At 33.5% G+C, this 13,814-nt stretch overlaps 1 protein-coding gene across 2 annotated transcripts in view; it reads left to right on the top strand.

Moving 5' to 3' along the window:
- Positions 1–13,814, top strand: part of CSMD2 (CUB and Sushi multiple domains 2) — a 576,326-nt gene that overhangs the window by 143,230 nt on the left and 419,282 nt on the right. For both annotated transcript variants that reach the window (XM_072418831.1, XM_072418823.1), the window contains exon 3: positions 5,529–5,641. In XM_072418831.1, coding sequence (XP_072274932.1) covers positions 5,529–5,641 — 113 coding nt within the window. The remainder of the gene's footprint in view (positions 1–5,528; positions 5,642–13,814) is intronic.

Here is a 13,814-nt window from a genome sequence, read left to right as displayed (position 1 = left end):
ATTTGATGACTACCTGTCAGCAGGTGTAGGTAAAGGACAAAGAAATAAATCTGTGTAACAAATACCTACCAGCAGATACTGCTGTGCAGAAAGTGACACTATTAATTCACACATAAAGAATAACTGATTGCGGTAATTTATTTGACTTAAGTGTCACTGTCAGTGAGTCGAATTGTTACATTTAACAGTATAGCAAGTGTGCTGCTACATAAAAACCTTTATTATTTGTTGTTAAGAAATGTTATATTCCAAAAAGTTTAACACTTTTTACTCACCATGCAGTATGTATTTACAGTGAACTCTTTCAACCTTAAAAAAAGCTGTTACTTTTGGTTTTGTTGAAGCTGGCCTGCAAATTCCTGCCTTCACTCATATATTACTTTAATCTTTAATCTAATGGATTCAAAGTGGTATTGCTGGCCAGTAGGAATTAGTATTGCAGGAAATGAACAACTTTGAATGGGGTGAAGGTTTAATCAGAAGGAATGGCCAGGATATGGAGACAAAGAACAACTGCAGTTATAAAGTTTTCCAAAATCAAATATTGTAATGATTTTTAAATGAATGAAACAGGCACATGACCTAATAATAATGATGTCTCCTGGTTGTTTGCTATGCTTTATTGTGTTATACACAATGTAGTGTTTGTATAATCTTGTTTTAACCTTTGCAAAGGAAGGGGCTTTGAAAAAGGTCAAGTAAAAATCATGCTCTTAAATAGCATTTTCTATTTTCTTAAGAAAGTGTTGGGTATGATGGTAGGCAGTCTGTACGGTGGAAGGTGTGAAAAGTATAACAGTGAGATAGGCGTGTGTGAGGGTAATATGGTGGGCAGCATGTGCAGGAGAAGAATGCACAGGGTATGACAATGGTCAGACAGTGGACATCCCCATCTTTCTGCTGATTGCATTGAGGTACAGTTTTGAATGATTACTGTGGAGTCCAAGGAGAGCAGTAGTTAAAGAAGGATGTCTATTAGCAGTAGGTAGGAGGTGTGATGACCTTCTTTGATGATGCTGACTTTTTTCTCCTTTATATATTCGCACACACACACACACACACACACATATATATATATATATATATATATATTTTTTTTTTTTCTTATTTATATACAACCATTGCTTTAACAGGCACTACTGTGTCTTGAATTCAGGATTTGTGAGTTTCTTAGTATAATCTATTTTTGCTATTTTATTCAGTGCACCACTTTGCTAAATTGGCTGAATTGAATGAATCCTACGCTTGAAATGTGCAAAAAAAGGTTAACCAGTACTCATGAAAAACTATTTTCTTGTGCAGAGTACAAATCTAAAATAATATTAGTTTTCAGTCTCATTCAAACACATTAGCCCTGATTTATTGTAGCTCTCTAAGGCTGGAGAGAATACACTTTCATCAGTAAAGCTGGCTGATCCAGCAAACTTGGAATGGATCTGGTCCAGGATTGAAAACATTTGCTAACAAATAGCAAATGACTTTTAAGAAATCCATTCCAGGTTTGCTTGATCCCCCAGCTTCACTGATAAAAGTGTATCCTCTCCAGGCTTAGAGAGCTTTATTAAAGCAGGCGTATTGAGCCTGCTTTATTGAAGCTCTCCAAGACTAGAGAAGATACACTTTCATCAGTAAACCTGGGTGATCCAGAAAAGCTAGATTGGATCTAGAACAGAGTTGAAAACATTTTCTAACAGATAGCAAATTACTTTTAGGAAATCCATTACAAGTTTGCTGGATCACCTAACTTGACTGATGAAAGTGTATTCCCTCCATCGTTTGAGTGCTTTATAAATCAGGCCCATTTAGTCTACAACCTTTTGATCAAGCAAAGCCTGCATGCCATTTTTACAGCAGGTTTCCTGATAGTGAAACCAGTGATCCTTACCTGCCCAAAGAGTTTTAAAAAACCAGGTTCCATGTATGTGGCAAGATAACAACAGAGAAGCAGAATTAGGAGACATGGACAAAGTCTAACAGGACATAACTAGATTGGGACCTTTATGGTACAGTCACCTGGTGTTATTATTATGATCGCTGCAATTTTATACCTATTGAAGATGGCATTAATATGATAATGCCTACATCATAATTTAGGAAATACGTATATTTTACTGTCACATATACTTTACTCTATTTTTTTAGGTCAAAAAATGTGTGGAACTACATTTGCCTCAAAATATCATTTCATAAACCAGATTTACTGTTACATGCCTTCAGAAATGTAAAATTGATGCCTGTCCTAATGCTCATTACATTTGACTGCTGTGCTGTGAAAAACGTGTATACAGAATCAAATCTCTCTTGGTCTCATTCCCCCATAACAATGTGATTGCATATGACAAGCATAATTAATCTGTCTGTCTCTGTTTCTTTTTGAAAGTAGAAAGCCCCTATAAATATATTTTTTTTAATTGAATATATTCAGAAATATGAGCCATCATTATTTTAAAAGAAATGTTCATAAAGGCTCTTTTGTGTTTTTTCTTTTTCTTGCTAGTAGTTTATATAAATGTTTTTGTTTTATTTAAACGCATGACACTTTATTTATAAAGTTGTTAACTGATACAGTAAATATGCAATTATTTGCTTGTCCTCTGGTCAAGTGCACTCGTTTTCTGAAAATATATTTTTTGCATACATTGTATTTGTCCCCTAATTAGCAAGAAACATATTAGCATATATCTTTGTATGAATAAAATAATTGTTTTTTATGTGCAGATAATATATTGAAATTATTAAAATAAATGCCCTATAAATTTGTACTTGTACTTGATACAATCTTTTAGTTGTTCAAAATAGAACTTTAGAAAAATATATTTATACCTAGACCATCTCTTTTTATAAAATCCCACTGCAGAGAAACAAATGTGTTATGTGTGAGAACACTAGGAGGACCAGTTCATTTATCATATCCATTCCAATTCATGTCTCTGGGTCTTTTGTATACAGGCAAGGCTGAACTACATTTTTACTGCCCGGATAAAAATAACAAAACATGAGGCTGCTGTATTTAGAGGAAAGGGGTGCAATTGTTCAGTTTAGGCCAGTTTAGAGAGTTGGGTGGGGGCGAGGTTATGTAAAAAGTGAACATTTCCCTTAATGTTTTTGGGGTCTACATAGATCTTTCAGTTCAACAGGATTCAAATGTCCCATTTGGTTGGGCTTCTACCCCTCCACCTTTGCATTCATTAATGGCAGGTGCAAGTGATAGCGAAACATCATGAAATCTGGTATTACTTGGCCATTATAAAAGAGCTTACAGTTCTCCCATTCTGATATTAAATGGTTCCGTGCATATACCAAGTATATAATCAGTGGCTCAAAAGGAAAACTTTTTTTTATCAATAATGAAGTGCTTCTGGTAATTATGAAACACTGTTCCTATAGTCCCCTTGTTATATATAAACAAGCATAATAACCCCTTATAGTGCTATTGATCATAAGAGTTTAATGATTATATCTTAAAGAGCTCTACAAATACAATATTGTCTACATGTCATCTGTTACCAGCTAAGTAAATGTTATTGTTTTATTCTTTTTAGATTTGTTTGTTATTTCTGTGTCAAGAGAACTACATGGAATCAGTTTCTATAAGATAACTACAAATGAACCTAATTTAACAGTGGTTGCTATTTGTAGAGCTCTTTAGGATATAAACATTAAACTCTTATGATCAATAACCATAGCACTATAGGGGGTTATTATGCTTGTTTATATATAACAAGGGGTAAACTGGTTAGTTAAAAAAAATCTGGTGAAAACCGTGTTTTTTTTTACATTTAGGAAGCAGTCTAGAACCTTTATATATCACCCAGCTGATTATTCAGGGAAGCTACTGCTAATTGAGTTGCTCTCTGTAGTAAGCAAGACTGTAGATTTTATTCTTGGCTTTAGTGCCATCTAAGATAATAACTTATTATACATGGATTGAAAATTAATAATATGGAAAATATTTATTTTTCCAGCAATACAACCTTTTGTAAAAAAAAAAAATAACTATTTACTTTGTTTGGTTTCATGGATAACTCTGTATATTGGGGAAAATGTTAAAAGCTATAATATATTTTTACATGTGTACAGCATGGTCATGCAAATGTAGATAGCAATTTAGCTAAATGTGGCATTTCTCTTCGGTAAAGTTAGACGTGCTCATTCTATTATATGCTGTGGCCCCAAGTGGCAGTAAAATGGTTTCTGGGTTGTCAGATTGCCATTAAGTAAAAAACAGGCTTGGGATCATTAATTTTATACAAGACAATAACAGAAAATGAAAACCAGTTTTGTTTGCTAAAGAAACCATCTACACGTGCAGACTCGAATACTAAAGGTCCTCTTTACATCACTTTGTATTTATTTCTAGTACTTACTTGGCATTTATGTCCTAAGCAAGATATAGGGACAGATCATCCTTAATTAGCAACCTGTGAGTATAAGAAATAGCACTTTTTTGTTCTTTGTATACATTACCTAAATATGTGAAGAGACAAAGCAAGATTTTTGTGTCCTTAGTTGTCACAGTGTTTAATGTATTATTTTATTTTATTTTAGTAACATAGAATGTAAAGAAATGTGTAGTAAATTTTAAACCTGAAAAATAGTTAAATCATTTAAAGTTTATTTAAGCCCCCAAAATACAATTGTGCTATATCTACTTAGGAGAAGAGATGTTACCCTAAGACAGAACAACATACTCCTTTTTTGTCCTCCATGAAAGAGCGTTAAGGAATTCTGTAGCTTGTAAATTGAACAGTTCATAATGCGTGAATTGGAGGTTATCAAGGAGGATCAAGGTATTTCTATGTAATTATATACAAATGAATGGAACTTTCAGAACCCAGGGCACACTTTAGCAATTTTTTTAGTTCTTGAATTTGAGAACTTAGGTGTAAGAAGGTTCTTCTGGGGACTATACTTACCCTTTGTGGTCTAAATCAAAATACAATATTAAAGAAAAAATGCACCTATAAGATGCTTTGTAATGCAATGAACTGTTTCATTTAATAGGATTAACATTATGAAGTATATCTAATTATCAGAATCCTAACTTGACTGCCTTCATTCTGGGAACTTATGAATTTGTAAAAACTAACTAAATGATATCCCTTATGGGCAAAAACAAAACCTACCTTCAATTACCAATTTTGAATGCAGTTTCATTACCTAAAACACACATTTTATTATCTCTGCCAGAAACTATATATGTAATAGGGTGCACATTTGTGTACAGATGTACAATTACCTTTTTAGCAATAATTTGTCTCATTTTTGTATCATTTGTACAGGTGTTAATTCTTCAAAATGAACCTACTAAATGCCTTTGTTAAATATGATGTGAAATTCTATCTCAGTATTTTGGCAGAATATGTAATATACTAATATATTCAAGCCCACTTTGGTTTATTTTATAATAGGAATAAAACAGAAAATGCAGCAGAGAAAAATAGCAATAAACATGATTCATATGAAAGTGATAAAGCAAGTGTGGCTATTATTTATGATAATAAATATATGTCTTTTGTTTTTTCCAGGTTGACAGGTTTTCATCTTCCAGCCCCAATAGTGAGCAGTGGTAACCTTCTTAGTCTCTGGATGGTGTCAGACTATGCAGTTAGTGCTCAAGGGTTCCGTTCTTCCTATGAAGGTTGGTTATTATGCCTTTTTAAATTTGGTTTCAGAAAAGTAACATGTAATGAAAAAAGTATGCGTTTTGAAGTATGAGCTATGCATAGTATGCTAGAATTCTATATTTATTGATGACCAGTCATGTTCTTTAAAGCTTGCAAAGCATGCATTGTGCACCCAGCTAGGATACTATGAACAGTAAGAGCATCTGTAATATACATCTTGTCATGGTCGTATATCCAATACTGTGTTTTTCAACAACATAAACCTCGTCCTTAAATTAAAGGTACACTTTGTTTATATCCTGTGAGATTTTTGGAAATCATACTTATACACATGATTACTAACCTATCTCTTTGGCCTCAACTGGCTGTTTTCTACAACAATCCTTGTAGAGGGAAAATTGCTAAAACATGGGAAAGGCTGTGCATGGCACCATGTCATTACCTATTTTCTGATGTTTTTCAAAAAATTTTAATATCAGATGATCTTAAATAAGGCAATTTAAAGAACAATGGCCTTGATTTATTAATGTTCTCCAAGGCTGGAGAGAATACACTTTTATCAGTGAAGCTGGGTGATCCAGCAAACCCGGAATGGATCTGGTCAAGGAATAAAAACATTTGCTAACAAATACCTAATGACTTTTAGGAAATCCATTCCAGGTTTGCTGGATTACCCAGCTTCACTGATGAAAGTGTATTCTCTCCAGCCTCGGAGAACTTTGATACATCAGGGCCAGTGTCTCATAGCAGCAATGATTTCACATTTGTAATCAGATCTCTAAATCAATAAAAAGATAAGAATATTTGTTAAACCACAATTATTTTGATGTGTCTGGATACATGCTCGCAATTTTTCTAAATTTCTTGACGACTTGGACTCCTCTATCAATGCATTTTTATCTTTCTGTTCTTCTATACTAAAATATGTTTGTCACAAGTTGGATGTATATGATCCCCTTCTCTAGAGAAATAGAAGAGGCTAATTAATCAACTTTTGCCCATCTGGAGTTTGTCCAAGAAAATTTAAATGGATCTGATCACAATGGCTAGACATTCAGCAGTCTCTTTCATGGACAAGTCCTTTACCAGATATTAGTTTGGATTTTTAGGTTCCTAAATTTGTCAAGCATGGTATTTACATTGCAGATAAAAATATGTGTGTGTGTGTGTGTGTATATATATATATATATATATATATATATATATATATATTTTTTTTTTTTTGGAAGTCCTGTCTGATCCTTGTATCAGTGTACACTCAAAATGGAATAATTTATTTTTAACCAGGATTGTCTGGTCTGGAATACTGGAAATACCTGGAAATGGTAAAGAAAATTTTGTGAACCACTGAATTTCTTGGTTTGGTCTACGCTAGCAGCTGGTAGCTATTGCACTTCGACTTGTCTTTCAGCCCAGGAGCATATTGTAAGATCAGGAAAAGACGGGGTCTGAATGGTTCCACAGATCTTGTACTTTAATATATAAGGATCAGAAGGTTGGATGAAGCAAAATAATGTCATTTATATACACCTGCTTTTTTTCTGAAACATGAACCAGAAAGGTTAAAAATATGGTTGCATTTTTATGGTTCTGGGCTTGTTATCCTGATTCCCCTTACCTTCACACCCTCACCCCTCAATTCAGTCAAATATTTAGATCATTTGGGTTTTAGAAGAGTGTGACGCCCGGTTCTAACATGTGGCACTGCTGTTCTTTGGTGATTGGCCACTCGTGCCATGGAGAGTCCCTAGCCCTACCAAGAAGCTTTATGTTGCAAAATGTAGCTTACAAATGACAAAAAACAGGTTCACTTTAAGATTCTTAGAAACTGCTATTTTTGTATAAGCATATTTATTTAAATGAATTCAAATATGTGTTCATTAAGGCACACTGCTTATATTTAACAGTTCATTATCATTCAAGCTTAACAGTTTTACTCCATGCTGACCACAATTTCTCTGACCAATTCAACTCACCAGGGAAATTATTTAAACCGTAGTCATAAGGTCAAGAACTAGTAGGAAATCCATGGAGATCCAAGCACATTTTACACAACATGCAATTATGAGGATTACATAGATGTCTTTCAGTAATATACCAACAACCATATGTAGTCTTATCAAAACATAACTGTTACTCTATAAGTCTGGTGTCAGGGCATGAACATCTTCCAATCTGAGGAAGATAATATTTCTGAACATGATGTATATATTGACATATAATATATAATTGCAATGTATTCCCTTCTATAAGCATTATGGAGCTGCTGCAGTCATGGAAGAAGTTTTGTGCTAGAGCCTGGTAAGCAAGGCTTAAACTAATTTATTTACATAAATAAATATGTCCTTCGATATTAAAGTGGGACCCTGATATTTGCAGCATTTTTTGCACAATAAAGGTAAACTTCTTGTCTTCTTTGTACCTGAAAATAGCAAAATAAAAGGCTTTATACAGGCAACAGTGTGAAATTAAATAATTGTATTAAGGGAAATCAATTCTAGACAAAGTTCAAATATTTGTAGCCAAGAAATACACAATAAACCAAGTGACCATATTACAAAGTTTACATATGGTCAAATTACATCAATTATATAAGTTCTCATATTCTGACGCATTTCGCCATATAGGCTTCTTCAGGAGACATCACAGAGACTCATATTGATGATTTCTTTGTGTAGAATATTAATCTCAAAAGTTGGAGATAGGAATGTGGCAAGGATGTTAGTAGTTAGGAAACAGGGAAATAATTGAAATACAGTAGTGATATTTTTCAAAACTTGATTACAGCAAGTAGCGCAGAATAGTTGGTGTTATATGGTTTATAATCCTATTAAATAAGTTGCTGTAAATAGATTGAAAGTGGTTTGAGGTGTTGGCAGTATTCAGGAAGAATTATTCTGATGAAGACAGAGATTCATGAATGGAAAATGCTTGCAAGAAGAGCTCCTTGAGCACTTACATCATTGATGTAATTTGACCATATGTAAACTTTAAAATATGGTCACTAGGTTTATTTTGTATTTCTTTGTTACAAATAGGTGAACTTTGTCTAGCCTTGATTTCCTTCAATACAAATAATTAATGTCACATTGTTGCAGTAAAAACTGTTTCTTTTGCTCTTTTCAAGTACATAAATTCTTGGCTTGGCAACATGTATATGATTTTTTTCACTACCAAGGACCTTATGACTTTTGACTTTTCAGTAACTTTCCGGATCATCATGATTTTTACTAGCGATTAAAGCTACAGTCACCCAGGCAAATAGCCTGTCCAAGAATTGTTTTTCTGTATATGCTGGTTCATGATGGTATGTTATTATATCATTTTTTTAATTAATTTAAAAATACTTGTAACAGGGAAATTCAAGGTCAGTAGCAGCCTAATGAAAAATGGATGAAAGCGATGGAACTGATAGAAATCTAATGAAATGTGGATGAAACACAGAAATCCAGTATGAATCGGACCTAAGTAAGGCAATCTGCTCTGGGGATATAGTGTATCTACTTTAATCACTAGACTAATAACTAGTCTAAAGCCAAACAAATTCAGCTCCGTCTTGGAGCTTACTTGGACTGCTTTTTAACTTTCTTTACATAACTTCAAAGCCACATCAATACATTTGGAGTACCATGGCATTATTCATTGATTTTAAATAATGCTATTCCAGAACAAATGGCTGTGTTTAGACTTTTGGATGAGCAGGCTTCACCTCCATTCAAAATGATCTTCCAACATTAACAGAATGAACAGGTGTATCAGACATCTGGTGAACATTACAATGAATTATTGTGATTATTTTTGAGTGAATTAATTGTGCTGCAAGCCGTCTTTTCCTCAGAGTTTTAATTGCCATATTTGCCTGTTGACAGGACTCTACAGCTGTTATTAAGATATTGAGGTTCCAATGAAGGACTCAAACAATGCAAGTTTTGCCAATGCGTTGGTCAGTGCTGCACTGCTGAAATGGGGTTAGCACCACCAGCTATGCAGACAAACTAAAATATAAAAATGTAGAATGAATGCATACAGTAGAATGTACAATTTGTACATTGGAGAGCAGCGGAAAAGTGTGTAAAGATACATATAAGACATCTTTGAATAACAAATGAACTGGCTTAGTGTTGCCTACCAAGACTCCATTACAAAATCTTGCACGCTAACTGCTCAAGTATCTAGTGTTTGTTGATTCTTAATATGCATTAGAAATTTCTCCTGTCAATCAAGTACGTAAGGGCTGTGGAAATTCTTAAGGATGCACTGATCCAAACAGAACACAGCTCAGCAATGCAGCCTCCTATATGCTTAACCATTGCTCTGCATCTAGTGATATAGGTAATATATTGTGTTTGTAACACTAGGCTAGTATATACATATGTTATCCATGTTCAGCTTTTCTACCACTGATCTATAGTAATTTATATTCAGGACAAGCAAGGCTGACAGTTTCCCTTCATTTTGTGTCTCTTTTGGAGACAATTGTGTAAATCCATTTCCTTTCCATAATACGCTATTTGTGATTTTGCCAAAGTAAAGCAATTCTCCTCTGTGTGAAATCATCCCTTCCTGTGTAACGTAGAAGATCTCATCTGTTTTGAATGTTGCCTTATAGCTTTTAAGTTCATTTTTCTAACAGCTACAGCTTTTTAAAGTCAGACCCTAATGTTAAAGCTATTGAACTGCTTAGCTGTTTATATGGGGAGAAGTTGTAACAAATGATGTAACACAACTGGTACTCACTTTTTGTCTTAACTAACTTAGTATTAGCCCACAGAAGGATCCAATGAATGGTACTCTATTTGTAAATTGACAGTGTACTATAAAACAAAATTTCCTACACTGTCAGATGTATACCATCTTTGTTTCACATACTTGACACAGAACATTTTTTACAATTTCTTCCTATTGTTCCTTCCACAATACATGCAGCTCCAGATCTCAGTGAAGACATAAAAGCTAACTATATTATTATAATATATAGGCTCCCTATACACAATAGTGTAATTATTATATATTTTTATTATTTCTTTAAGTTAAAAGGAGTAGTAGATGGGCAAGATCAATATGGCATGATATAATGAGATGATTGATTTCCTAGGCATCAGATAACCAAACCCTTTACAGATTTGGCTCAGCCTAGCTATGTTTTATTATTATTTCAAAAATGTTATAATTTAGCTTTCAAACTGTGCACAGTAGCCCTTATTTAATAAAGCTCTCTAAGAATGGAGAAGATAGACTATCGTGAGTGAACCTGGGCACCCCAGCAACAGGGCTCCAACATAACTTAATATAATACTTAGAAATTGTTAAACAGCAAATCTAGCTGTGTTTGCAGTAGGGATGTGATAAATTGTTGGCCATTTATGTACTCACATTCCCAAAATCAGCTTTGTATTTTACATTTGATTGTGGAAGATAAAATGTAAAAAAATATATCTCCAACATATGTGTCAATTACACATTCACACAGCTAGATTTAAAGAACAGTGCCAGTTTAAGTGGCCGTGAATCTTCTCAAGATAGTTTGTAGGCATTAGGATGCTTAGTTCTTCTGCCAAAATCATATAATTTTGAAAAGACTTAATCTTTGCTAACCAAGCAGGGAATTGCAGTGTATGAGCATGTCACAATCCCCCTCTATTAAAGATGAGTAAACATCTCCAAATCTTTTCCACCAACTAGTCTTATGAGGCTAAAAGAAAAGCAGCTAGTTGCAAATGTTACCACTATGGCCTTTCATTGTTTTGTTTTTTTAATGAAACATTAAATACAAAATATACTTTTTGAGCTTTAATCCTTGTTCATATGAACAAATATCTAGAAACAGGTTTAGATCACATTTTTATTTCACTTGGGATGTAATACTAGGGACAGCAAAAGCTTTTCTTTTTTCTTTGGAGAAGCAATGTAGGGCAGCATCTGCAGGGTGATGAAAAATGATTAATTGCATTTTAGTGGCTTGGCATTAAGAGGAACCACTAACAGCATCAGTTTTGGGCATGGTATGCCAACTAATATTTGCACATATGATACCTATATCTTTTTGCCGCTGCTGCCCATGTGTGTACCGCATCTGCCACTAATTGTAACCAGCCCTGACATGTTTTTACTTGCCATTGAAGTATCATTTCTCATAAATCTACTACAAGTGTCCAAAAGATGGTAAATGATCAATTACCTGTAAAAATAAATGGTTAGCTGCTAATGGACAGTGGGATGGACAAAACATTTTGCTCAGCAACAACAGTATAAAGGACCTGATTTAAAAAATTCTTCCCAAGCCTGGAGAAGGTAGACCATCATGGGAAGTCCTGGGTAATCTGGATCTGGAACGGATCTGATCCAGAATTTAAAGAATTTGCCAGGTGATTACAAATGATTTTTAAGCAATCCATTCCAGGTTTGCTGGATCATCCAAAAGTTTCATAAATTAGACTCATTGTTGCAAATATTGGACATGTTTATCAAGGATATACAAGTGTATTGTATGTATTTTCTATACATTCACCTAAAATAGACAAGCATGTCTAAATGTTGTGTGTGTGGGAGAATTTAACTGGCATGCTGCCAAATATTATTTCCTATATATTATTCCTAAGGTAATACATTTGGAGAAAAATGTTTTTATTTGTGCAGAAAGCATTTTCCAAAAGCAAACAAACAAACAAACAGGAAAGAAATATGGAAATATAAATAGTGGTACACAAACCACCACTTGTTATTGCTTGCCCAACTATACAATCAATTGTTCTGTTTTTTTGTGTTTTGTTTTTTTTTTTAACTTCCTATTTGCTTTTACCTAAGAAGTCTGTGTATGAAGATTTGTCTGTCTTTAAAAATAGTTTAGAAAAAAAATAATGCATGCCACAACCAATAATAATACACAATACTGACATCTATTATTTCTTAGGCAACAACATAAAAGTTTTAGTTTTTTAATGGTAAGGAAGTTTCCACTGTAATTACCTAGAAAATAAATGTTTTCTTTTAGCATACTACTTTTTAAAAATTGTTATGAAAAATAAAGCATGTTTGTTTGCAGTGGATTAAGGCAAGTTAAAAAAATAAATTTATAATTGAAAATGTTAGGACAGTTTAAAGTTTATGTATAGGTAAAACTGTTTCTGTAGCTTTGCTTGAAGTAGTAAAGACGTAAACCCCTGCCAGGTTATTGTTTTGCTGCCTGATTGCTATTGGTGAACTTTCCTTTCATTTCCTGTCTAAGGGTTCAATATGAAGTTAATGGAAATTTCCTTAGGAGAATCAACTTGTTAGTTGACAATTTTCACTATTAGAATTTTTCACTATTTCTGGGGACAAGTAATAAAAGAAAAAAATACAATTCTGTTTTCCTTACTTTGTTCTTATGACTTTTAGCTTTTCCTGTTCCCCTGCTATGACTTTTGGTATGTAATGAATATTAAAATTTACCGTACCTTGACCTATTTGGAGAACAGATTATATCATTTAGTGGTAACCAGCACTGCCAGTTAATTTGCAAATAATGTACTTGTAAAAATATTCAAAAATAGTGACAGTGATAAAACTAGAGTGACAACTGCAAGAGTAAAGAATGAATGGGTAATGAGTAATGGTAAGAATTGATTAAAAGTGTGGGGAGTTGTAAACTGTAATGTTTAAAAAGAATGAAAATATCCCTGGAAAGACATCATTTGGGATGTGCATAGAGGAGCCTGGGTGTTCAGGCATTTTTCAGCAAGCTTTATGGTCAGTGAATATAGTGTGCTTTCAAAAGAATGTAAGTCTTTTTATGTTATTTATATTGCTGCATTCATCTATGTATTGTACCCCTCTTCTTTAAAAAAGCCTGTTTGACAAATGTGGCCTGACGTGATGTTTTATTAGCTGTAATTGTCTGTTTCTTCCAAACCTTTGTTAATCTAAATCCTACCCTTTATGTTCCTAATTAATTTGTACCCCCTTTGATATATTGTTTTAAAATGCCAATAAAAATCTATTGAAAAGATGCATGGAAAACAAATTTCTACAGCTTTTATAAAGGCAGAATTGTGGTCAGGACTTCATTTAAATGATGTGTCTTCTTCATCAAATATTTTGTAGCCACTCATTTTTGAACACTTCATGTTAGGTAATGTAAATGTTTTATTTCTTGCTTCCCTGCTTACAAAAAAATCAGCCTAGCATCTTTGGGAAATGACTCCCAAA

This window comes from Pyxicephalus adspersus, chromosome 1 (genome assembly GCF_032062135.1).
Source record: "Pyxicephalus adspersus chromosome 1, UCB_Pads_2.0, whole genome shotgun sequence".
In the NCBI taxonomy this organism is placed as follows: Eukaryota; Metazoa; Chordata; class Amphibia; order Anura; family Pyxicephalidae; genus Pyxicephalus; species Pyxicephalus adspersus.
The sequence above is the reverse complement of the archived record's forward strand: the minus strand, read 5'-3'. Positions and strand labels throughout refer to the sequence as shown.